The sequence below is a fragment of the Colossoma macropomum genome, unplaced genomic scaffold (genome assembly GCF_904425465.1).
Source record: "Colossoma macropomum unplaced genomic scaffold, Colossoma_macropomum, whole genome shotgun sequence".
Lineage (NCBI taxonomy): Eukaryota > Metazoa > Chordata > Actinopteri > Characiformes > Serrasalmidae > Colossoma > Colossoma macropomum.
The window spans coordinates 17,393,490-17,421,116 of NW_023494786.1; the positions used below are offsets into that span (position 1 = coordinate 17,393,490).

The 27,627-nt window shown below is 37.1% G+C and overlaps 1 protein-coding gene across 2 annotated transcripts; it reads right to left on the reverse strand.

Moving 5' to 3' along the window:
• Positions 1 to 11: 11 nt before the first annotated feature.
• On the reverse strand, positions 12 to 21,864 carry clip3 (CAP-GLY domain containing linker protein 3). 2 transcript variants are annotated; one of them, XM_036562725.1, is made up of 14 exons: positions 21,608 to 21,864; positions 17,468 to 17,613; positions 16,495 to 16,634; positions 12,029 to 12,122; positions 10,974 to 11,135; positions 9,360 to 9,478; positions 8,528 to 8,764; positions 6,417 to 6,552; positions 6,134 to 6,280; positions 5,665 to 5,799; positions 4,967 to 5,090; positions 4,448 to 4,512; positions 3,998 to 4,070; positions 12 to 3,326 (listed from the first exon to the last, which is right to left on the reverse strand). In XM_036562725.1, exons 2-14 carry the CDS (start codon positions 17,595 to 17,597, stop codon positions 3,269 to 3,271), a joined length of 1,620 nt encoding a protein of 539 aa, XP_036418618.1. In that variant the 5' UTR covers positions 17,598 to 17,613; positions 21,608 to 21,864; the 3' UTR covers positions 12 to 3,268. The 2 variants fall into 2 exon arrangements, with proteins under 2 accessions (XP_036418618.1, XP_036418624.1); XM_036562731.1 differs by having other exon boundaries at positions 12 to 3,323; positions 21,608 to 21,863.
• Between the last annotated feature and the right edge of the window lie 5,763 nt (positions 21,865 to 27,627).

The window sequence follows — 27,627 nt, forward strand, 5'->3', positions numbered from 1 at the left end:
GACAGGGTAGCTATGTACGAAACACCAAATGTTTATTATTTGTATATCCATTAGTCAAGAGTAGAATTCTCACTTTATGGGAATTAACATGCTAATATGTGGCTGAAAAAAGAAAAGCACATATTTATAAAGACAGCATGCAGTAGCCTAGTTAACTAAACCAGAACTGACTCCAGCATTACAATCCTCACAAAATCTTTCTTACAGAAGATAGTTCACATGAATACACCAACGTGGATATTTGTCACCAGGTTGTCCAACTGATGCACATTAAAAAATACATAGTGAAATTATTAAAATATATCTTTTTGGACAAAGAAATGTTTACAAATTAAGTAGGCTACACAACTGGGTAGAATAACAGAATACGTTAACTACTTAAAATGCCATTTTTTTTCTTCTTGATCTGATACTGAGAGGGAAGCGTAGGGAATGAGACCATGAGAGATACTAAATACACTCTATAATTTACAGTTAAAATCACCCACTAATTCTTTTAACCATTTAAATGAAATGTGTTTGGAAATGGAGATGATAAGAAATGAAAGTTAATCTTGATTAACAGAATTTCGATGGAACACGGACAGCTTAGAAAGTCACCCTAAAACAATACAACTGTCACAAATGATCAGATTCCACTAAATTCAATGATTATGTTTACCACTGGTTATACAGTATGAAGTAAGTTTTGCACTCCATCTTAAAATGCCTTTCACTAGTCTCGTATAACTACAGAGGCTATGTTTGCACTACTACACAAATTCAATAATACATGAATAACTAGCATTATGCTGACTGAAACACAAACCTTTGTAGATCTGTTAAGCAGTATGTTTTCTTTTTTTTTGCATTCCCTTACATTCTGCAGTGCTCGTCAGGGTGTTCACAGAAAAGGTTTGTTAAAGAGAGTGCACAAGCCATACTAGATGTTTTTTCCCTTCACAGTCTGCCCACAGCAAGACCTGGGATCAGTCTTGTCATTTCTCTTAATGCTGCTTGTGATGAAAGGTATAGTTAAGAGAACTGAGCCCAAAGCAGCTTAATCAGGTAGGGGCAGAAAGAGACTGGAGCTTTTCTTACTCATGCTGTGCTTACGTAGACAAAGACACCACCCATATTCACAAAGCAAGTTGACGTAGATTAGATATTGCTTTTTTTTGTTTATACCTAAACGCTTGTTTACATAGATATAATCACATACCTTCTTGACTATCAGAGTTGCTGAAGTAAACCATTTACAAAACCTATTAAACTTGAAAGATATAGGAAGAGAGAAGGAAACGTCAGGTGGAGAAGTAAAAGAGGCGTTGTCTTTTAGATTACACCAAGGAATTGCAGGGTGACCTGGATTATGACTAATTTACGTTTATGCATACCTTTAATTCAGTATGGATTACAGCATCTCAAATATACAGAGTGATTTTTTTTTGACTGGTGAATTAATTGATTATGCTTATTCTTTAGGTCCATAAATATTTGAACATTGACAAAATTACAGTTGTTTTAGCTGTCTACTGCAGCATATGGGAGTTAAAATAAAGCAGTGATATGAGCTAAAAGTGTAAAAATTGTTTATACCCAATGACTGCCGGAAGTCTGGACCCTAGTCATCACCAGATGCTGGGATTCTTCCCTGCTGATGCTCTGCCAGTGCTTTACTGCAGCTGTCTTCAGTTCTTTTGTTCTTGGGGTGTTTTATCTTCAGTAAGTGAAATGCATATTCAGAATGAGTATTTAGAATGAGGTCAGGTGATCAACTTGGCCATTGCAGAACATTCCTCTGCTTTGCCTTAAAAAATCTTGGGTTGCTTTTGCAGTATGATTCAGATCATCGTAGATTTGCACTGTGAAGCATCATCCAATGAGTTTTGAAGCGTTTGGTTGAATCTGAGCAGATGGTATAGCCCTACACACTTCAGAATTCATCCTGCTGCTTTTGTCAGCAATCACGTCAAATAAATACAAGGGGCCCAGTTCCAATGGCAGCCATACATGCCCACGCCATAACACTACCTCCACCATGCTTGACAGATGAGATAGTATGCTTTGGATCATGAGCAGTTCCTTCCCTTCCCATCACTCTGTATGAATTGATATTTGTCTCATCTGTCCATATGATGTTGTTCCAGAACTGTAAAGATCTGCTCACCGTTCATCCAGTTTGAATGTAAATACTCTCAAATTAAAGAAATCCTGTACTTTGAGCTCATGCTCTTTGTTTAATTTCAGTTCCAGTAAGCTGTAGACAGCAAAAATAACAATAACTTTGTCAACGTCCACTATTTATGGACCTGGCTTTATCTCCTGTGATTAGGCCAAAGGGGAAATATTTGTCTATTTGGTTTGGCACAGAATTTCATGAGATTATTAAACTAATCCCATTCTGACATAAGATTTAGGAAGGATGATTCATTATCTTATGTAAGAGATATAGAGGCTCACACAGTATGTCCATCCACATGTACACACTGTTACTGTACACAAGCCTGCATGGCGGATGTTAATACAGTTATAATCCACACTTGCACTGGGAAAGACAATTACGATATAAACAATAAACCCTGTAATGTTTTTTCCTGGCAGCTTAAGATAATGTCAGGCTAAAGGTAAATCTGCATTTATTCCTACTACAATATAACAGGTGTAGGTGCAAGGCTATTCAACAACTTTTACACAGACATTAACCATCTACGTATGATTAAATACTCAGATAACTAATGAAAAGGCATTTAAAAGCTTAGTTTCCTATAGAATACTGAAATTAAGACAGAGTGCACACTCTAGCAGCAGCAGCCACGATGTATTTCAGGCTAAGATGTGGACAAACTCAAAAAGGTGTTTTTCTAAAACAAAAACACACGCATGCAAAGCCCACAAAGACATTTAAAGGCATGTTTTTGTGGCCTTCATTTTAGGGTGATTTTGACAAAAAAATAAAGATCTAACTTTAAATAAAAAAAATCTATCTGTACTAACAAATGGCTTTTGTTAGGGTTATGTTTCCCTAATTCAGAATTCAAGAAACATTGTTCTGTTATTGTTCGCTTAATAAACGGAATGCAGGACATTAGTTACTTTACAAGGCACTAGTTTTTGCTAACTGCAGTCAAAGGGGAAGGTTTGGAGAGGGGTACGCACAGTTGTGCCTTTGACAATCGGTGTGATTCTCAGAGAAAAGCACAAATGAATGATGTATAGACAGTGATGGGGTGTTTTTTCATTTGGGGAAGAATGGAAAGCTGGGAAGGAGCGGTAGTGAGTAATACGTTTAGGATTGCATTTCCGCACGGAGCATCCAGGGAAACCAGCAACAGAACAGCAACCTGCTGAAACAAAGAAACAGGTCACAGGTGTGAACTGGGGGTCTGCAGAGTCTCTGGAAATGAATATGGCTTATTCTATGCCCACACACCATGGGCCTGTCCAGTCTTGTCATGGATTTCCATGAAAAGGTTTAAGCAAAAACTTCTATTTAATTTGTGTGACCATGAAAAATTTCAAAGCTGTACTCCAGTTAGCTTTTTAGTTAAGTTGCATCATAAACACTGAGTTTAACTGCATAACGAATAACTGAACTGAGCTGAATTGAAACTGGAATTTAATACAATACTAAAACTAACATTAATGTTTAATTTTAAATCAACTAGTTTTGTGTTAATAAATGCCCACAGATTAATTTATTGGAGGATGTACTTTCATGTGTCAGATTGTGCAGTATCACATTCTTGAATTGTAATCTTTCAGTCTGCTTTCAAAATAATTTTTGCAAAATTTAGGTTTTATGTATAATGAGCAATTTAGAACCTGATGGGTCAAACTTTAAAAATTCATAACTAGACAACAAATTAGAGCACATGAAATTTTAATGGTTACATGAATTAAACAGAAGTACTTGAATCTTTTAACTAGAATCCATGATGTGACCAAACAGGCTGTAGGTAAGTTGGCATGGAATGAGCACATATGTCATTTTAAAACACATGACTGCCCAGCATACCTGGATATAGAGCTCTCAGATGTGATGTCTTTGGGAGACCTCACTGCGTTGAAGTTACGCTTCGGCTGGGACACTGAGGAATGACGCAAGACAGAATCATCATCAGTACATATTCAATAGTAAGAATTCAATTTTGTTAACAACCATTATCAGTTTTTAAAAACACAATATAACACAAAGCACAGTCTGTATTCTATAAAAAGCATTTTAGTTTTATAATTTCCATACAGTCTGTGGCTAAATCTGATGGAATTACAAAAACATGTAACAATGTCTGTTACACACTATAACTGACAGGGGGCACTAAACATTTTACATATGAAATATTTTTCTGTGAAGAGCACACAAATGGGATGTGAAGCTGGTGAGATTTGTCAGATTTGTCATTTGTCTGCAATGTTTCATCTATAAACATAACAACATGAGTATAGTCTTTATCATTATACTTACTAGTCACCTGGTGGACTTTCTTCACCAGTGTCCCATCACCCTGGGAATCCTTTGGCCCTCCAATTCTGCAGATTAAAAAGGACCCAGTGATGCTGAAGTGCTTAATTTTGTTATCACACTGATAGCATCCACTTGTGCATTAATTTGTGTCTGAAGACAAGATTAATGTAGCCTTCTGGTGTAATGTAAAGCGTTACATGGATCAGAATCAGCTATATATATCAGACATTTGCACTGAAGTCCTAAAACATGAGCTGACCTTGATCCAAGAGCAGCTAATTCAACAGACAACAAACACGTTTTACTTTGCCATGTTATTATTATTGTTAGTGTTATTATTTAAATGATGATCACTTCACATTTTAGGGTCAGTTTCTGGCTTTTTGTCTGCCTATGCCACATAAACATGCTAATATCTGGCTGACTGGCATTGTCTTATTATTAGTGAGACGGAAACCCTTCTGTCTTCTCTTTTAGTGAAACAGTTACAATTTATTAAATGTTCAGTCAAATTCTTACCTCTGAACGCGAGATGGTGGAGCAAACACTCCGTATTTGGGAAGGCAGGTGAAGTAGCGAACTCCAAAGACAGAGCCATCATGCTTTCCAGTGGGCTGCTCCAATTCCACACCAAACCAGTAACCTGAAAGAACCCACACAAACATTGATATAGTTATAACGTAGATATTTTGCCAATGTTCTGTAAAGCTTGTCCAACCTTGTTACAGTTGCCAAAAAATGATGTGGTAATGAGGTAATCAAAATAATTTTTACACCACTGTTTTGTACTCAGAAGTCACTTGACTGACCACACTGAAGGACTGTGGCTTGTGGAAGGCTTAATCTTTTATCAGTAACCAAACATTGAACATTTTAAAACATTTTAAATTCTGTTTATGCAAACATTTGCAAATATAGTATAAGCATAAAATGAGCAGGCCCTATGGTGTGTCTCCCCTTACATCCTAGTAATATCCTAAAGTGAACGAACTAAAGTGCTTCCTTAATGTTAACAATACAAAGCAAATTACCCTTAGCTATTGATCATCTTTTGAGTGCAGTTTATAATTCACTGTGAAAGACATGGCAGTAGCTGTACTTAATAAACTGGCCACTGATGGTCTATGTATGGTTATGACCATCCTAAGGGTCCTAAAGGGTATTTGCATTGCCTGATTTCTCAAAATAGCTTGTAACTATTCTGGTAGTGGACATGCCTGGTGCAAAGTCTGTTTTCCCGTAAAAGCGGACGATTCCTTGCTTCTGTCCAGCCACCAAAACCTGGTCTCCCACTTCAACCTTCACTCCATCAGGATCTAGACTGGCCACTGACAGAGATTTCTTCCTCATGGCTGGAGGAGAAAGATTTGAATAATGGTTGTTATGAGAGAGAAAATGCATATATTATGGCTGTTGAAAGAAAACATGTATCTGCAAAACAGTAACTTTACAGGAGAAGACAAAAAAGCATAACTTTTAATGTAAATGAATGCAAAGAGGTTCTATTTTAAGTGAATTTGGAGCATTTCTGTAGGTCATGTAATGCCATCTAAATCCTGTGTTTTCCATTAAATTAACTGATGAGTCTAAGGTGTTAGCTCCCCTTATAAAAGCACAATAGAAGCACTAATACAGGTGTAAATATGTATTGGGAATGTATTGACATATACTGAATATTTTACTCACCCTTTTCACGATCCTTCTCCTTCTTTTCTTTCTTGATCTTGCCAGTGACGCGGGAGAAGTCCATCCGTGGGGTTTTGGGTGTGGAGGTGACTGAAGAGGGGGTCTGATCGACAGCTTTGCTGATTCTGGATACAGGGGCAAAGATTCCTGGAAAGCAGATGGCAGAGTTCATAAAAAAGTCAATTACTGAATGTATCAGTCAATCATGTTGTAAGATCTCTTTACTCACTCAAAGGAACCCAGGTAAGGAAAAGCACAGAAAAAGGTAGATGAAGATGCTTACCCAGTTTTGGTGGGCAGATAAAGTAGCGGACCCCGCCTACGCTACCATCGTTCTTGCCTTCTGGTTCATCCAGCTCGATGCCTACCCACTGACCACTGGCAAACTCAGTTGTGCCACAAAAACGGAGGGTGCCGGTCTGAGGATGAAACAGAGACTACATAAAGATGGATGCATGTGCTTTGATTAAAAATATTCTCCACAAGCCTGGAACCATGCCCTTTTAATTTGAACTGCGGTATAAGACCAGCCACTTTATTAAGTAGACCTGTCTTGTACGTACACTCAGTGTCCATTTTATCAGCTCCTAACACATTGGTGCACTTTATAGTTCTACAATTACAGACTGTTGTCCATCTCTTTCTCTGCATACTTCGTTAGCCCCATTTTCACTCTGTTCTTCAATGGTCAGGACCCCCACAGAGCAGGTATTATTTGGGTGGTGATCACTCTCAGCACTGCAGTGACACTGATGTGGTGTGCTGTGCTGGTACGAGTGGATCAGACACAGCAGTGCTGCTGGTGTTAGTCCATCTGTTATTGCACAGTTTGAGTTAGCCATCCTCCAGCCCTTCATGGATGAACACAGTACTAGATATTTTTGGGTGGTGGATGTTAACCTAGCAAAGACACTGATGCATAACAACCTCAGTAATGCTGCTGTACCTGAAATGCTCATACCACTGTCACAAACACTGTCATTCCACCACCATGTCAGCATTAATGTTATGCTGAGATTAGTGCACCACCCCTTTAAAACTGGTTAACAGCAGCCCTGTGGTCAGAAACTGACCAGTGATGGATGGAGTAGAGAGTAGACAATGATCTGTGCACGACAACTGGTGATAGTACTGTCTGTGGCTGTCTACATACATAGTGAACATAGAGCAGCTTTCATAATGTTGATCACAAGACTCTAATCCACAGTCTTGAACACTGGGTAGGCCTATCAGACACAGTTTTAGAATGGTTTACATCATATTTGATGATTAGACATTTCTTGGTTTCATTGGGCAATGATTCATTAAAAAAATGACATTTCTTGTGGAGTCACACAGGGTTCAGTTTTAGGGCCTTTGCTTTTCTCTTTGTACATGTTACCTCTAGGTGATGTCATTAGGAAATATAATATAAATTTTCATAGCTATGCCGATGACACATCAATTATACATTTCCATTACTTCAGATAATAAAGACTCTGCAGTCAGGCTTACCACCTGTGTCACAAAATTTTCTAGAACTACTTTCAGAAAAAACTGAAATACTGATTGTTGGTACTAAAACTCAGAGAAAAATCTTTATGAGAAACTCGGCTCTTTAGCTTCATATACCAAACCTAAAGTATGAAGCCTCGGTGTGATCTTAGATTCTGAGCTCTGTTATCCCACATGTAAACACAATCACTAAAGTAGCTTTTTATCAATCGAGAAATATTGCTAAGTTCGGCCTTTTCTATGTCAGAGCGACGCTGAGAAACGTGTTCATGCATTTGTTACAAGCAGAGTTGATTACTGTAATGCTCTACTTACTGGACTCCCTAAAAAAACAATACATCCTTTACAACTTGTACACAATGCGGCAGCACAGATCCTAACAAAAAACAAAAAAAGAGAGCTCATATCACTCCCATTTTGAAGGAACTGCACTGGCACATCTTTTAGAATAGATTTTAAAGTTCTGTGATTAGTTTTTAAGGCTCTAGATGACCTAGAACCTGCTTACATCACAGAGTGTCTATCTGTTTCTGTTCTAGTTTATGATCTTAGATCTCGCTGGCCTTCTGCAAACACCTTTCATAAAATACAAAAAATGCAGAGAGGCCTCTTTCTGTTATTATGCTTCTGAACTGTGGATCTCAATTCCACGTTTTATTAGACAGTCAAGCTCAGTGCTCACTTCTAAGAAGCATTTCTTGTTCTTTATTGTGCCTATTTTCCAGTAATTATATACAATTTAATGTGCTGAACAAATGTTGCAAGAAAAACTGTAGGAATTAATCAGGAACTAAAACTTCAAGCAACTATTACGGATTGTTTTTCCTCACAACTGTTTTCTCATCATCCCTCATTTGCTCTTTTTCATTAAACTTTTCTTTCTGCTTGTTTCTCCCTCACCTTCATGTCATCCAGAACCACGCGGTCACCCAGCTTGAGGCCAAGGGAGGAGAGCATGAGGTTGCCGGGGATGTTGTCATAATTGGGAAGGGTGACACGGGGAAGGTTGCAGCTGAGCGGCACAGCATCCAACAGCAGCTGCTTCAGCTCTTTGGCCACCATGGCTGCCTCTGCCTTGTCCAGACTCATGTCCATGGGGTCAGGAACCACTTCAGCAGGGCCCTGGCCCTTATCATTCTGGAGAGGGCATTGGAAAGGAATTAGTTTGGTGTAAGTCGTGTTGTACATGGTAAAGGATGTGGAGAAACAAAATTTAAAAAGGAGAAAAAGAGGTCATCCATTGTATCTACAGATGTACAGTAGACTACACCTCTGTTTAACCCTTAGAAGCCTTAGAGAAAGTAGAGTGAGTTTTGTCCATTCATTCATTCAATATATGTGCATAATTACATTTTAGCTACACAGTGAGCTGTGGCCAGCCACAAATGAACTACATTTACATTTGAAAAATGTAAAAGATGTTAGTTATTTCTACAAAACAAAACATCACTTACATCACAACATTAACTTTTCATCACATTCATAATAAAATATCTCTTTTTCTACTTATCAACACAAATGAAAGTTTAGAATCCATACTTCTTTCATGTTTCTGCTTGTTTCAATGAACTACAAGTGAGAAATAACTAATACTGAATTACACGGTGCTTTTATTTTCATTGATGATGACTGTCACAAGGGTTAAAATGTCTAGATCTGATATGATTAAACAAATGTGTCTGCTAAAACAGAACTGAATGGACTTAATGTCAACAATTAAATTGGGTCATACTCTGACAGTGGGGTTGGCTCCATGCTCTAGAAGACATTTGACAGCTCCCAGGCAGAGATTGGAGGCGGCGATGTGCAGGGCAGTGCCGTGATAGAAGTCACTGCAGGTGGAGTTCAGCACTGCAGAGGAAAAAAGGCCAGTAAGCACGTTTACAAACTCCTGCTGATTCATTAGAGGGCATCATAATGAGATGCCCCACAGCTTGCAATCCTCATTAGCCACTTCATTAGCAGCTTTTTCTGATGCACGACATGTGCAATTAAATTATGGACTTATATGTTGAAACTGTAAGACTCTACTTTTTAAGCTGTGGAAGAAAGCGCTACCACATAGACTAGCACTTCACATTCCACTAACACCTCCTGATCAGACCCAGAGCTGTAAAAACGACACTATGAAGGCAGAAAGTAGCAAATCAATGGCCAATTCTACACTGAAGCCGTGGGGACATGAGAGATCAATACATGGGTTAATGAAATGGGCACAGTGGGGCAAGATTGTGAGAGTATGTATGCTTCTGACTATTTGTCTGTAAGACCCAGAGCATTTTTCAGACGCACTGAGTTTAATCATTTCTGAGAATTCACTGGAAGGGCACAGCCAAAGAAGTCTAATAAAAAAGGCTGGGCAGGCTATACACTGAGGCAGTAAGAATGAATCAGGCTAGGAATCAATCGATTTGGCACAGTTCTGACAGAGCAGTGCTGAGATAAAGAGGTCACAAGCCTTGTGTATGTGTTCATACATACACTGGTCTATATTATTGTGCAAAGGTCAGACACCACCCATCATGTATTTAATTTCTAGTCTAAATGGTTATTAAGTAGAAGTTATCAATTTTTCAGCATACAAAAAAAAAACAGAAGACAGAAAATAGAAAACTACAGAAAAGCCACAACAACAAAAAACATTATATTATTCTATCAGTATGTAGTGTGTCCACTCTTTGCCTTTATTACAGCTTCCATTCTTTTCATGAGACTTGCCAGCTTTTCAAACCACACCTTTTTTCCACACCTCCAAAGTTCAGTCTTAGAAGTTGGTTGCATTTTCTGATTCTCACAATCCATATAATCTCTAACACATTCAGTGATGTTGAGGTCCGGACTTTGGGTTAATCAGTCCATTGTTTTTTGCCCATTTCCTTTTCTCATTCATGGCTTCTGAACAGATACACATCCTTTTAGAACCACAGTGCTGACTGTCTTCTCACAGTGGAAGGATGGACAAAAACATCTGTGCATTTCTTCAGATCTGAAGCAAGAGTGGAGCTTGGTTTTCTCCTCTCTCTCAAAAATGAAAGTTTATCTGTTTATCTGATGCTAACAGTTTTGGTGTCTACCATGTCTTGCATGGTTGTTTGGAGTCCCATTTACTCTAAGTTTTTATCTTTTTTTTAAGTTTTGGAAATAAATACAGGTTGGCTACTCAGTTTTGCACAGTACTGTATTTAGTTTATATATACATATACACACCAGCATTACAAGAACTTTTGGCATATAAGGACATTTACTCATAATTCAGCGCACACAAAGCCTGTTTTCTATTGCTCTCTTAAACTCTGTTTTGTATGTGTGTGTGTGTGTGTGTGTGTGTGTGTGTGTGTGAGCTGACCTCTAGGCTTAGCAGCTTTGAGCAAAACCCGGATCAGCTCAGGCACATCAAAGTATGCAGCGTAGTGTAGCGCATTCATATTTGTCCAACGACTGCGCAGACTCACATCTGCACCCAGAGCAATCAGCTGATTGGTCAGCCTGAGGGCAGCCTCAGGGTCACCTGACATTGGATACACAAGGAAGAGTTCATACAAAACCCAGTACTAGACAAAAGGACAGAGAGAATGTTTTCATTGTTACAATTACTTTATATATATAAAGAAAACATGACAGAGAGATGCTGAATGTGTTCACGATAACGCGGATACAAAAGATCAAGAAATATGTCACAATGCAATGCAATATTTCCAGCCATATACAACCTAAAAACAGCTGTGTCTGTGCCAGGCAAATTAATGTGTCGGCTTCAAACTTACACAAAAAGATCAACAAATGACCAAAAACCTATTGCAAACTTAAGAAATGGAAGAGCTAATTGTTATGTAAAGGGGACTGTACCATGAGAATGTACTTAACTGTTAAAAATAAATGGATCTTGGCTTGGGTTTACGGTTCTTAACTTTAAAAGGATCTTCATATTTGCACATATTTTTTTTACCAAAATGTTTTTTTAAAGGCACATCTACTAAAAAATTCATAAAGGAAACAAAAATTGTTCTTCTAAGGCAAAGAGCCCTTTGTGGTTCCATTTGGTATCTTAATATTTAAGAGTAAATGACTTCTGTGCCAATTCTGAACCTTTACAATGTGTGGAGGTTCTTTATACCTGCACACCTCATTTACAAAAATGGCTCCCTGAAAGTTTTTTTAGGTAGCAAAAAATGATTCTTCTATAACACCATGCAAAGAACCTGGCACATTTATTTTTAAGAGTGCACCATACTGTAGCTGTCAAAACTAAACTTTCTATTTCCTAAAAATATGGTAACTATGTAACTTTAAGCTTACAACTCTAGAAAATCTAAAACACATGGTCAAATTAACACAGATTTACTTGACAGAGACCTATTATACTATTAGATCAAGTGAATAAGTCCTTGGCCAATTACTCACCCACTCCATGAGCCCCTGCTTTGCAGCTGTAGTGCAGGAGGGTCATGTCGGTCAGCCCATCACGGTCATTGACATGGCAACCACGCTTTAAAATCTGAAAGACAAAAGCACAACTCATAGTTTCTAGATGAAGAGTAGTGACATGGTAGGAAAGCAGCAGGCAGTAATAGAGGAGAAATATGTTGCTGACTGACATAAAACTGAGTGGGGAATTCTCATATAAACTTCCCCAGATAAGGCAGGATAAACTCTTAATGTCTTCATGTCTAATAATGAAGGATGCGATGAATTAGTACTACTGATGGATGAAAGGGGGGGCTGTTTTTGCTGAGTCATTCACACTACTGTTTCACTTTCCACTTCACTTTCCACCAGCCACTCAGAGACCTCCATAGAGAATTGGCAGCCATTTTGTGTGTGTTGGGGGGTGTGTACAACAACCTGGTAGAAACCTTAAGATATTTCATTTCAGAACAGGACAAAACGCATTTGAAATGCTTTTTATAGTCATTACAAAAAAAGAAAAAGAAATTACAAACATTGTTAAAAGAAAAAGTATAAATTTGTCAAACTTCATAAATTGCCAAAAGAATTTAAAAGTTATCATAATGTTTTTCATCTTTGTCAAGTCAAATTAAATTCAGTAACGTGTTCATATAAAATAGTCTGTGTTTCTATATTAGTTTCAATGCTTTCAAGCAACTAGGTTACTGAAGTTGATACAACAAATCATTTTCACAGTGTATCCACTACCGACAGCAAGTGAATCTTTCCACTCTGGGGGTTTACTGAGACAAAAGCACCCAGTGGATTCACTCTTGGCTTCAGGAAAGCAGCCAGCGAGAGGTGCTCCTCTCACAGATTTCCCAGAGAGCAGTGATTTAGAGTAAGGATCAATTTAGATTTCAGTCAGGCTAATGGGGGAGGATTATCACCCGAGCTGTCCATCCCTGCAGCCGCTGAGTCTCTAGAGACAACATAGCAACAGCACTGTGCATCCCTATTCATTAGGGACACACTGATCTTTCATTCTGATGGCCCATTCTGATTTCTTTAGAGGCTGACAGCAGCATTTTTGGCTGAATTATGTTAGCCAAAAAAAAGAAACAAAGACAATAACAAGAAATACAAAAACAATGTTTATTTGCTCTTTAACCAAAGCTCATACTTGCATCACAGATTGTGGCTTAAGGCCCTCTATTTATGTCATAAATTGCAACACATATAAACTAAAATAAAAGAAAATTGATTGGCAATCACAATAGGCCAGTTCCATTCCTGGCTGATTCCAATCACACACTCCTACTGTTCACTGGGAAAAGACCAGGAGAATATGGATGAACAATGATGTTGGAATCAAATAGGTTTCCGCAGATATTTGATAATAAAAAAAAACAATCAGATAGGTGTTTATAATTCGCTGATATTTCAAACCAATATTTGTGCTAAAATATCTGCATTTTATTAATTGTACTGCATCTCTACATAAATACATGTTATATATTTCTGTGATGCTAATCCAGGCGGGGAGAGAGAGAGGGAGAGAGAGAGAGAGAGACAGAGAGAGATTCCATACTTGAAAGCAAGATTTCAGCATGATATCAACCACTAATACTTTTATGCATTAGCAAAATACACTCCATTTTATCCTGAAAGACATGGTAGAAATAGAACAGAAATTGCTGCATTGAGATAGCAAGCCCTTGACCTTCATCCTCCTCACAGCTCACATAATGAAAATAGGTTACTGTGACAAGGGCAATTTTACAGAGAAAGGCTTCATTACTGAATGAGCTATAGATCACATTCTCTCATCTGCTTGGCAGAAGAACAACTCATTCTCACTCTGCTTTAGCAGTTCATCAAATAGTTACAGTTCCTCAGCTAAATGTAACATGCACCTGCACAGGCTAGAACAAACGGGTTGGATCCCACCACAAAGGTCCAGAAAGATGACATGTTACCACAAACCACACTCCACACAAACCCAGAAACTTGACTCCTCTCAGAAGCTCAGTGTAGCTGTGCACCAAATCAATACATCTCTCCTCTGCTGCAATAATGGCACTTGGTAACAAACAAGCTGGGCTTTATGGAGACAGTCTTATTGAAGGTTAAGCCAAAAGGCAACAGTCCTTGTCAGTCACACAGAGAATGACCAGTCAGGTAGGAGGTAATTTGCTAAAAAAACAGTATAAATGAAGTTGAGAGCTTTTTGAAGACTTGATTGTATTGTAACCATTGTACTACTGCTGTGAGTGTAATGTCATTGGACCTTGGCTCTAATACAAGATCAATTCAAGGCAACAGCGCATGTAATTGATAAAGAGTATGGCAAACTGTAGCTGACACCAGCAGTATGAAAAACGTGAGTGGTAATCAAGCAGAGATGAAACCTTTTGATTTAAAAAATGGGCATTTGATCCCTTCCAAAACATGATTTGGTACATATAAAGCTATATATAAATCTATTTTTGACATAGATAATTCTATGCTTTGTTTTTAGACTAATTATCAAAGCAGCACTATGTAAGATAAAAGCTCTACCAAGTAGAGTACCAGTAGCTCAATGTACCCTAAGTAGCATTATGAAGGCTAAAAGAAAAATAGTAATCTAAATATAATAAATAATAATAAATACATAATAAAAGTAATAATCTATAAATAATAATCTAAAAATCAGAGGTGCCGGGCCATTTTTGCAGAGGTTTATCAGATGACACCACACGTTTTTATGTATTACCATCACACACTTGTTTAAAAAAAGGTCTGGTTCAATGTTTAGGCCTCAAATGCAAAATCAACATTATGCTAATGAGTATATGATGACAATTTTAGATAATTCACATTCTTATCGACATGTCCTTCACCAAGTTTTAAATTCTTTTTCTATACTCTTTCAACATGCTCTCAAGCATCAGATACATCCACTCGTGGCGGTTTGAAGCACAGCTGACATTATAAAATGTTCATTTGCATGTTGCGTGCGATTACATATTTCCACCAGAGATGTGGAAATCTCCAAATCTTACATAGTGCAGCTTTAATATATATGGCTGTGCAAAAGACTTAGGCAACCAAGAAAAACATTTAAAACTATTTATCTGGGCAGAAAATGTTATATAGTGTTTCTGATAGTAAAAACACTATATAACAAGAATGTTTTGATTTTTAAAAAAGTTATAAATACGTTGGTTGGAAGAATACAGTTAGAAGAAGACAAGTTTGTTTCCTGTCTTCTTGCTGCACTACACCCATTGCATGGAGTTGTTAAATTCCACCAGCAGCACATCTGATTTAAACCTTTTGAACCAAGAATCTCGCCAGTGATCCATTCTGAGAATTTAGCAATGGTCCCTTAAACTTGTTTAAATCTGCAGGCAGAGGAGTTGCAGTGTGTGCATGCCATTTTGGCCACAGTAAAATATGACAGTGTGTACAATGTGAGCTTTTTGTATGCCACTGAGTTCCTATCACTGTATAATAGATGCACGAGACTTCTTTTACTGTTGGATGCACAGTGATTTTATCTGAGCAATTTTCATCCAGAGCTCAATTCTGATCAGTAAGCACTTTTTTTATTTAATCAGAGCAAAGGTGGGTTATCCAGGTCCAGAAAGTAAAAACCCTCCCGAGGAGTTTGTTCCAACTGCCTAAAGACCTCTGCTGCTGCTTTGAGCAAACTAGAGAAGCCAGTCAGTTGGAACAATCCTTTTCTTCTTTTTGTACAAGATTACCCACCTCTACATCAGAGTAAAAATAAACCATGACTAATGTATGACCTATATTCATGTATTTTTGCTAATTCAAAGCTATTCTTTAAGAGGCAAACTAAATAAAAATCAATTAATTTTTGTTGTTTTTGGGGGTTTTACATATCAAATGCAACAACAATACATTGATAAAAGATAGCCTTTTTATAGAAATCAACTGAGATTAAAATCCTCATTCATACCATTAGGGACCAGAGATAAAAGTTCACAAATCTAAATTTTCCCACTCCATTTATACTCAGATTTTTTTGCTTTAAGTACCTGCAGTAACCTATTCCGTATGTTTTATGGAGTTTGTTTGTTTATGTATTTTTTTTGTTTTTTGCATATAAAATTTTCTCAGATGTCTAAAGGCCTCAATATACTTTCAGCTAAACAAAGCTTGTGAGGTTTGTGGAAAGCTGAATCCACCTTCAATCAATCACAAACTTTGTTCTGCGTAATGTATTCATTAGTGGAGGTTGCTCAACTGCCATGTGCGCAACATGGTAAGTGAGGCTTCCATGCAGCATATGCATATTACAGTTATGTAATACTAGTCACTAAAGCCAGGCGAAAATCATCTCTGCAAGAAGACGTCTGTTCTGCCCATAGTAACTCACAAAATATCAGCATCTTTTCCAGTGCAATATATTTAACCCTGCATTTAAATGTCACATCAGAGCTGATGCACAGCCATAGGCTGACTCTCACCTCTTCACCGATGATGTCAATCTTGTGCTGCACTTGTGGGACCCACTGTCGGATGATGGCAAAAAGCTCTGGGATGGTGGTGCGTGGATCCATCAGAATCTCCAAACAGGCCGGGTCATTTGGATCGAAGAACGTGAAGGCTGAAATAGTGATTGAGCAAAACAAGGAACATAGCAAGATTTTCATTGACAGAAAAGACAATGCTTTTTTGTTGTAACCCTTAAAAGTCGAAGTTGTCACCAGCAATATTACATGCGAATGTATATGAACTTTTTTCACATCACAGGTAATTGAAATATGGAGAAATCCTGTCAAAGGGGGGAAAATTAAACATTCAATCAATAGCACACAAAGGTGGACAAAATGATGATATTTATCTGCGACAAATTAGGTCGTTACGTCACAGGCTTTCCTGAGCAAATCATGGATATTGTACTACTTCATAGCAGTACTAGTTATTTTTTGTTACCAACCTCAGAAAAATGACACACAGTGATGTATCTTGTGTGTCTTTAAAAATGCCTTGAAGTATTGTGATGTAATATTCTTGCCATACTGCCCACCCTAATACTACATTAGTGTTTGTAATTAGAAGAAGATTCAATTTGATGAAAATCTTGCTGGTGAAAAAAAAAAAAAACATCTTTAACATGTTTGACAATTTTTTTGTCATTGTTTCACATCACAAAAAAGTAGATAAGCTACACGATGCCCTACATACTTCATACTCTACACAAATGTAAACGTAATTCATTATATAACTAATGCAATGTATAATTAATCTGATTATATAATGTAGTTATTTAAAGTATGTAATTAATCACGTACTTACATACAAATGAATATGTAATTGAGTCCAACATACCAAAATGACAGTAATACTGTCAGCACTTCTCTTGTAGTGAATCTACAAATATCACATTTCTTTGCCAAGCATGGGTTCATGAAGATGAAAACAGGCTCAGATACCCACCGTAGTCTTTGGGGAGCGGGGCCTGGGCAGACGGATGGACCATGGGTTTCTTGCGGGGCTCATGGACGGGGCTGGAGAATTCAGAGGTGGGCTGAGCCTCCTCTACCTCAGTGGTCTCCTCTTTCGTCATTTTGCTATATGTGGGCCTGCAAATAGAGCACACAGTGAGTCACACAGCAGGCTGGTGTAAACACTTATTACTAATTCAGTGGCCTGTGAGGTCACATAGGTCTACCAATAGTAGTAAAAACAAAAGTAATATGATAGATGCAGAAATAAAAATTTGATTAGCTCTACCACAGGCTTCACAAATGATGAGCTCATTAGCATCGCTGCTACACAGACCAAATTGCCGAGTTGTTTTGAACAGGAAAGTGAAAATGAGCAGCCATTAGCTTAAAGACCATTGGCTTATTATTTTATTTTATGCTACAAATATAAATAAATATGAATCCACACTTATGTATGCTACTGATTCACACTCTGCTACATCAGATGGTTACTTCAAAAGGCCAGCATCTGACAGTTTGAATTCTTATGAAAGTATTCAGCTTGTCCATAGCACTAAAGTAACAGAGCAAAAATGCTGTTATTAGTGCATTACATCTCTGTCTTGTTAAATTCCCATCATCTTAATGAAAGAACTACTCCTGCCATGATTACAGACTATACATTTAGACCGTTATGTGCAGTTAAATGAGTTAAATAGCATTTGCCTCCATGAATCTTGAAAGCCCCTGCTCTGAAATACCACTTGTCATTGGAAGATCCCCCTTTGCAAGCAGAATTGCTCTGCCCAAATATTGTTTCGTCAGAGTTCTTTGGCTTTTGCATTAAAATCCAAACAAAAATCTGAATTTAGATGTTCTTAGGTTCTTAGCTTGGTTGTATGAGTTTAGAAAAAAACTTCAGTTGGTAAATAACATTTATATTTTGTGGGTGTTCTTTATATAAAGGTTGTCATTTACAAAAAGGTTCTTCAAAAAGATTATTTAATGATTAAAAATTCAGAATGCAATTCAGTACAGTGATGTCTCAATTTAATGCACTTTTGTTACAGCAAAAATACAGTGGCCGAAAATGACTATGTAAAGCACTTTATGTTAATATGCTAATGTATACATTTTGAGTTTATTAGAACATCCAGTATTATATGGTAAAAATTTTAAACAGAAGTTGTGCTTCATGTTGTCTCGCTCTAATGCTCCAGCCACAAACTAACATGCTAGTCACAATGCATCGATACAATATGATTCAAAACTATGTGTTGCAATACAATTTGATGCTATACAATATGTTCTGTCGGTAGTGGAAAGGTTATTTAGAACCAAAAATGGTTCCTCTATTGCATAACTCCACAGAACCATTTTGGCATCTCTGTTTCTAAGAGTGAAGGCTTGATAATTCTAGCATACCAGGGAAAATCAAACAATTCACAATGGCTGCTATGATTTCTGTGTACATGTTCTTTCGCCAATACTGACACATCTTTGCTGTTACCTGCCTCAGGTAAAGGAAAGGTATGAATATTGAGTTCCCCTGGGAGTGGAGGCAGAGATGAGCCTCTAGCCTGCAGATGTCCCTTCCTGAGAAGGCACTAAGTTTAGCCTGCAGTCTGGAGTCTGGTGAAACAGGGAGTGAGTCACTGATCACTGCACTCCCTTTTAGAGAGGAGGGCGCACAAGCCTTACAAGAAGCCACTATGCCATTTAACAGGAGTGCAAAGTGGATTGCAATCAAGAATGACAGAGATTAAGTACACAGTACTTAGCACACAGACCTGCAGAATCCTAAATTAGCTCTGGACTGTTAATGGACAGAGATGAAAAGTAGTGTTATTAACATTGCTTAGAAAATAAGAAGAAGAGCCTAGGAGTGTGATATTACACAAACGTAAAGATTTTTCTTCGACAGACAAGTGAGCTGAGAAATAATGTGAGAATTGATTTAAATACTGACTACCAGTGCCTTCCAAATCTGACCCATGCTCTGTAATAGATTATGACCATAAAGAGACAAGAATTCCAGAAATATCTAGAACAGACACCGCAGGCCAATCAGTTCACTGCTGTCTGTTAGTCCGAAGGAGCAAGAACAATTGATCTCCAAATCAGTTCACATTCACAGTTCCACAACACTGTAATCTTAACTAAGTGTTATATTGCTCTTTCAGAATGTACTAGACAGCATCTGGTACAAACAATAGTAGATTGCTAAACATCCTTGTGATACTTTATCATCTAATGAGCAATTTGTGATACTGTGATTTTGTAAAACTGTAGATAAATAAGACAGACCTAAGGCATGCCTATTATAAATGACTGACAAGGGTTCCTCCACACATTCACCACTGCTCACTGCAATGTCTGTATCAAAGAATATCTGGAATATTTAACCTCTTATGCTGTTAAAGCATATTTTTTTCCCTCTGTATCATGTCCTAATCCCTAATTAAATTAAACACTCCATAACTGTTACCTAACACCCACACCAAGATCCATATCCTTTTAAGCCTGTAAACAAAAAGACAGATCATATATTAACTGTATCTGGAAAACTGGTCCACACGTCTGTGGCTCCGTAAGCTTTCACTCTTTCTTGGTGTTGCATCACACTGAAGGATATCTTGGTGGTGTTTATGTCCAACAAACATGATCAAAAAGGCTTTATGAATCGACACAAGGGGCTTGAGTGTCTCATTCTCAGTGAACAGGCACCTCTCTGTACTGTCTGTTCTGAATATAATTCAGTGTAAACCGGAATTATTAAGAATCAACTGTATCTACAGTAAACATAATAAATAATAAATAAAGTAATTTGCATGGTTTCTAATGGTCTGATCATCATGACATTTTGACAGTGTAAAGAGCAGCTGGCATTTTCAAATGATATTTATGAAAAAAGACAAAATGGAGATATAACATTTACCACCACTCTGAAACTTCAAGCCTATATTTGCATAACAAACCAGTGCAATAAAAAATAGTTTTTTGCCTAAAGTCTAATTATTGAACAATTACACAATAACTCACCAGCGACACTCACACCAGCTATTATTATTATTATTATTATTATTATTATTATAATTCACAACAATAAAGCAGCAACAATAATAAATAATAATAAATCACTGATATATTCACACTACCTATTGTTATTATTATTATTATTATTATTATTATTATTATTATTCACAACAACAAAACAACAATAAAGCAGCACGATAATATTAATAATAATCATAATAATAATAATAATAATAATAATAATAATAATATTATTATTATTATTATTATTATTATTATTATTATGTTGTTGTTGTTGTTGTTGTTGTGGTTATTGTTGTTATTCACAACAACAGAACAACAACAATAAAACAGCAACGATGATAATAATAATAATAAAAATAAAAATAATGATAATAAGGCCTATATTAGCATGACGTACTACAATAAAGAGATGTTTTGGGGGCTTAAATACTAGAAACAATATATCTTCACACCAACTATTATTATTGATGTTATTATCATTATCAATTTGCTATAATAATAATAATAATAATAATAATAACACAAAGATCATCGTCAACAAAAGTACTCATGTAGGTTTTACTGTTCAAATCCCCAAAGTAAATGTTCGTGGTGCTTTATTACGATCCATAAACAGACTCTTTCTTACAGTCTCTGTGTAATCCAGACTGTGATAAACCGCCTGATCGATTATTTAATAAAAACATGAAACCGTATTAACACTGGGGTTTGTAGTTAGATGGGCTGCTGGTGAAGCACAGCACGCAGCGAGGAGAGCGTGCAGGTTACTCAACAAGCCCAGAGCGGAGAAACGCCCAGCAGCCCATCTGCTCTCTCTCACTACAGCCTGCCTGACTCCACGGTCTCCAGGCCAAACACACCACAGAAGAGCACACCAACAGCACACGTTCACAAAACATGTCAGTGGCGGTGCAGTGAAACAACTGCGTTTGTGCGTCGTGCATGTCCGTCCTCCCTCCTCTGTGTCAACACGAGAACATGGATGCTCCGTCACGCAGCACAAACAAACGTCCCCTCACTCCGCAGAACAGAGAGCCTCACGACTGCCAACACTAAAGAACGCTGTCTTATTAAATAACATCTCACATACCTGATAACAAGCCACTGAATCCGGGTGTTCGTCTCTCTCTCTGATCAGTCGTTGTTCTCAGCTCTGGCTCACAGAAAGGGGAGCGGAGGATGGCTGAACGACGGGGGATGCTGCTTCGCCTTCTCCTTCTCCCTGCCTACGTCACAGACCCGACTCCAGCCTGGACCAGTCGTCTCGCAGCTCCGCTCACATCTGACTCTTGCTCGGGCCACTCCCCTGCAAGCTCCGCTCACATCTGACTCCAGCCTGGACCAGTCTCCTCCGAGCTCCATTCACATCGCCCCTGCGCGCTCAACCAAGCTTGATGCCCCCAATCTAGAATAAACTGGAATGTCTTCTCATTTTCACTCATGGTCAGATGTTGCATGCGTAGTTTGACCAGAGGCAAGGGCTAACGTTCACCCTTCTCACGTCACTTATTACCTTTTTTCCTGACCACAGCTGTTTATCTGTAAACTGATACTATTACATGTTTTATTTCAGACCAACAGAGTTTCTTTCATGAATTCAGCACAAACATGAAATACAGTTTTTAAAAGATTGACTTCTCTGCTCAGAATCACATCCACTACACACAAACCATAGATCATTTTACTACACTGTAAAAATAAGAGTATTCTCCAGTACTTTACTGTGTATTTACAGATCTGCTACTGTATAATAAAATTTAAATTACTTAAATACACCCGATTACTGTATTTGTACAGATTTTTCCCTCTGCACTCCTATATTTCTAACATACAGCTCTAATGTGCTCTAATGTGCCCACACAGCTGTTTGAGGACCCTCGGTTTTGCTACATTCTATTTAGTATGACATGTAAACATGTACTCAAGCACAACAAATCTCTCTTACTAGCTTCTGGAAGCAAATGCCTGAATGTTTACGCATATTTACATAGTTAAAAGGACGATCATGTGATTTGTCACAAAAGCATGGTTCTGTTTATCAATCACATCATGAACTTAGCATCGCATTACAGTAGCTACATACACTAAGTATAAGTCTTATACCAGTCGTTAAGTAGTAGCAGTAACCTAATATTGATTAATTATAAAAATATGAAAATAAATAGTTAACTGAAACACAAAACACCATCATGGTTTTAACACCAGTTTGGGGCAGGAATAGCATGTCAAGACAAAGCAACAAAAAAGTCTTCTAAAATAAGCTGCAGGTGACACAATAAAAGCTAATTAACAAAAGCTAACACTATTGCCGGGAAGCTCCACTACCATCACCCATATTTAGAGACAGGTGGCTCAAGCTATTGCACAAAGTACCGCACACTATCCTAAAATACTGTGCAAATAACAGCTGATTACTGTAAAATCTTACATTTAACTTCTTTGGCACCATTTTACACCATCTGCTGTATTTAAGGAACACAATAGTGCAGTGTTTACACCGTTTATTTACAGCAGTTTTTACAGTGTGGCCTTTTTTGCTAATTCCACAAATTTAAAACACAATGAAATAAAAAAAAGCAGTTTGCATGAATTTCAGACAGCATTTCTTCAGACATTCTTCCAAAAAAAGCAGGAAAAAAAGAAGAAAAATATTAATATTAAGATTAAAATTAAGAATTCATCTTGTTGCATTGTGTAAACAATGTTTTATCATAGTTTAATCACATTTGATCATTGATCATAGTGCAGGCTTTGAGTGAGGCTTTGATGACCCTAGTTCTAACTGGATAGTTCTCAGTCTCAGAAGGAATATCAGCATAATTCTAGCAAAATAAACATTCACAGATAAGTGGCTTTATATATGATTTTCTCAGAACATTTTGCACAGTACTGTATGTCTGCATTCTATTTGGCCTTCTAGTCCAGTGTTCCTTAGTTTTTTAAAACTAAAGTTTTTAAAATTCAGTACCATTTGTTTCTTGCTTAGGTGCAGTTTCTTTTTGTTGACTTTTTAACACATTTTTTTTTCCAAAATAGACAAAAATTAACATATCACTGGAATACAACGGTCATAGTCACTTCTGTTTTATATTTACTATGGAAGAGATTTGAGACACTTCCTCCAGGTCTCCAGCTCCAGTGGTTGAAAACTTTTTTCAGCTATGTGTAAAGGAGACATATTAACATTACCCTAAGGTTGGTAAGCCAGTGTACATGGCATAAAATGTAAAAAATGTTTATGGGGTATATAAAATTGCACTATAAACCTAAATTAGTTGACTTTACTTGAAAAAATCATGCAAACCTATTGCCTCAAAAAGTTAAGTTACTTAACAGGTTCAAGCTGAAATAACTTTCTATATAGGTTATAGTTAATTTCTAATTTTCAGTAATCCACACTCCTGCAGCAAGTAAGCTTAACTTAAACAGCTTGGTAACTTTAAATGGTGTCCACTAAGTCCACTAAATCTTACATCTGGAAATATGAGATTAGTTATCTTGTTTTAAAAGTTGTTTACTAGTTTCTGTCTTTGAATTCACGATATGTTCTTAAATTGATTATGAATTTGTCTTTTATGGCCAGGTTAGTCAGAAAATTTCAACATTGAGTAATTTTATGGTAAGACAAGCTACACTGACTAGAGTTCAAATTTGTACCATTCTCTTTCACAAACTTGTTTCAAGATTTGGAGACATAAAAGTTTACTTGCTTGATCACATGAGACATGTTTAAATATATATATTCTTATTTAGTGGCAATGACCTGACATGCCTCACCTACCAGGACAAGAAAGGACACTTTGATTTTCACTGCTTAAACTTAGCTGACCCAAGCTTTTTAAAAAATTAATTTGTAACTTTTTCTTTTTGTCTTTCAGTCACTTATTGCCCTGCACCTGTACCTGACTTGTCTAGCTAAGACCCACAGTTTTTCTTCGGTTTCCTACGCTGAGGCTTTTAAAATTCCCTGTTATCAGGTGTAGTTTTATTCATTCAAAAACAATTTTTTCTCCAATCTTCAAACAGTATTACTTTTTTTGTTCTTCAATGGCCCACTGTGATCTGTCTCTTGGTCTCTCTCTCAGCCTCTCTCCCACTCTCTGTCTCTCTGTTATTAATAAATGTTTAAGGGAAACTTGCAGTTTTGGTTGTGATTTGAGTAAAATCACAAATTTGAGTTTTCTGTTTTAAGATGTATGTTCTGAGATTAAGGACTAGATTTATATTGAATATGGGTTTAGGCCTACCTATTTCAAGATGAATCAATTTGTTTCAAGTAACAGCATAATCATACTCCACTAGTATTAAGTAATATTAAATAATTTCCACTTTCTCCAATTTCCTTCTTGTTTGTTGGCCTTCATTTTTTCAGTGTGTCAAAACTAAAAATGCAAAAAACTGAACTAAGAATTACTTGCTAATATTCAGTGTTTCACTGTATTTCTATACAATGTTTCACTGTATTTCGTTATGTATTTATTGTACTGTGCTAAGTCTGATCTCAAACAATTTGACCTAAAAACCAGCATTTTCTACTTATTTCAAACCTTCAAAGACTTATCAGAGCCTACTTCTTTCTGGACTGGAACCAGTTTATTTTAATATAATATTACTTGTCAAGTACAATTATCTTGCTGCATGAACAGATAATTTCCACCAGATTTAGGAAGATGACTGTGGGAATTTGCCTTTCAGTCACAAGAACATTCTTAGTGAGATCAGGAACTGATGCTGGATCACAGTCGGCATTCCAGTTCATCCCAAAGGTGTTCAATGGGGGTGTCCACCAAACTTGTCAAATCATGTCTTTATGGACCTCACTTTGTGGCTGCAGCAGCTGAATGCACTGATTAGAAGGGTATCCACATACTGTTGGCCATGTAGTGTAGATCAGAGTTTAAGGCAGAACATAAAATAATACAACCCAGTTTCCAAAAAAGTTGGGTCGCTTTGAAAAATGTAAATAAAAACAGAATGCAATGATGTGCAAATCATTTAAACTCTTAACTGAAAATATTACAAATACAACAAATCAAATGTTGAAGCTGAAAAAATTGCCCATTTTGAATTTGATGCCAGCAACATGTTCCAAAAAAATTGGGACAGTGCTGACCATCCAGTTTGTTATCAATTTAAAAGCCAGCATCTGTGATGGTATAAGGGTGCATTAGTCCACATGGCATTGGTGACTTGCACATCTGTGAAGGCATCATTAATGCTGAATGATATATACAGGTCTTGGAGCAACATATCGCTGTTGCCAGAAGAAAACCTTGTATCTCCAAAGTGGTAACTTTACAGGAGAAGGAAAAAAGTAAGTCAATGGAGCCAGCATTTTTTCCAAGTCATTTTGGGCCACTGGCTTTGGTCCATTCCTCATGAAATTTACACATAATGTAAAGGGTATTTTCAAATTATGTCAAAAATTGAAAAACGACAAAAATGAAGAGATGAGGTTTTCTTCCGACAGCAGCGATATGCTGCCATCCAGATGACGTCTTTTTCAGGGAAGGACTAATTTAATTCAGCAAGACAACGCCAAACCATATTCTGCATGTTGTACAACAGCATGACTATAGGTAATGAGTCCCGGAGCTAAACTGGCCTGCCTGCAGTCCAGACCTGTCACCTATTGACCTTTCACATTTGGTGCATTATGAAATGAAAAATATGACAAAGGAACTGAACTGAACTGCTGAGCAACTGAAATCCTATACAAAGCAAGAATTAGAAAACATTTCACTTTTAGAACTACAGCAATTGGTTTTTTCAGCTCCCAAACACTTACAGAGTGTTGATAAAAGAAGAGGTGATGCAGCAAAGTGGTAAACTTGAACCCTGAGACAATTTTTTGGAACGTGTTGCCGGCATCAAATAAAAATGGACATATATTTTTTAAAAAAACACAAAAGCACAGCATCCCATCTTTTTTGGAAATTCATTCAGTTCATTCTACAAACAACCAACAGTTGCAGTAACAATCTTTGTTGTACAAGTTTTTATTTAACTTACTGAAGCTCTTAACTTGAAATGAAAACTTTACACTAGTGGTTAGAAACAAAGATTATAAGAAACAAAATCATTAATTGTTGTGAGTTGTCGTATTGTAGGCCAATCTCAAAGGTTTCTTTCATGTCTAAGATCTTAGGGAAATCCACAGCTCAGTAGCTAAGCTCATATTTGCATTGAAGTCACAAACATTCATCATTTCAGTTCAAATTTAGGCCTCCTTACAGGACAGAAATAATCTGTTGCCTTCTCACAACTGTAACGTCACACTTTAGAAAGCACCATTGCTCTGTGTTTGGAGTTCACTGCGTCACCTGCCTGCCCAAATATGGAGTGTTTTCGTCCCTATACCATGCCCAGAACTAAGATCTCTTTGAATATCATGCAAATTCTAACTATGTTTCTGAAGGAAAAACTGCAGGCCTCTTTGCCACTTAACATGACTAGGCCATATCCAGTCAATCAGATATTGTATAAAACAGTTGTAGGAATCATGTTTTGCATAAGTGTCTCCTAAAACAGAAATATTATAAATTTCTTTTGTAAATTTAAAAAACAATGTACTGTCTCACTTTACATGAAGGAAAAATAAAACAACTAAGGTGAAAAGAAGTGACAAACTGTGTGGTGGCATCTGTAATGTCCAAATAAACCTATATTAAATATATCTTAATGCATTTAAGACATGTGACAACTCACAAAAACACAAAATATCAGCACCTGGAGAATTTACCAAAGTACCCTTTTGCTGAATTTACCCTACCACAATGGCTTTAAAAAGTTGTAACCCTTTTGTCAGTTAGTCATAATAGTGACATTTGATTGGCTCCTGTCACAATAGGAGCAATAAAATACGTAAAGCTCATCAAATTTACTTATAAAAATATGAAACGTTTATGAAATGTGTTTGGAAGCAAACACATGTTAATGCGTTTAAAACCAGTCTTTCATCATTATTTGCATGTGAAGTAAACAATGCCCTCTCAGAAAAAACAACAGTCTAAACCGTAGTTTTACATGTAGTTTTACGCTTTGCTTTTTTGGTCGCAGACGCTGTCGTCGTACGTAGTTTGTGGCAAGATCATGAATTTGGGCGTTAAA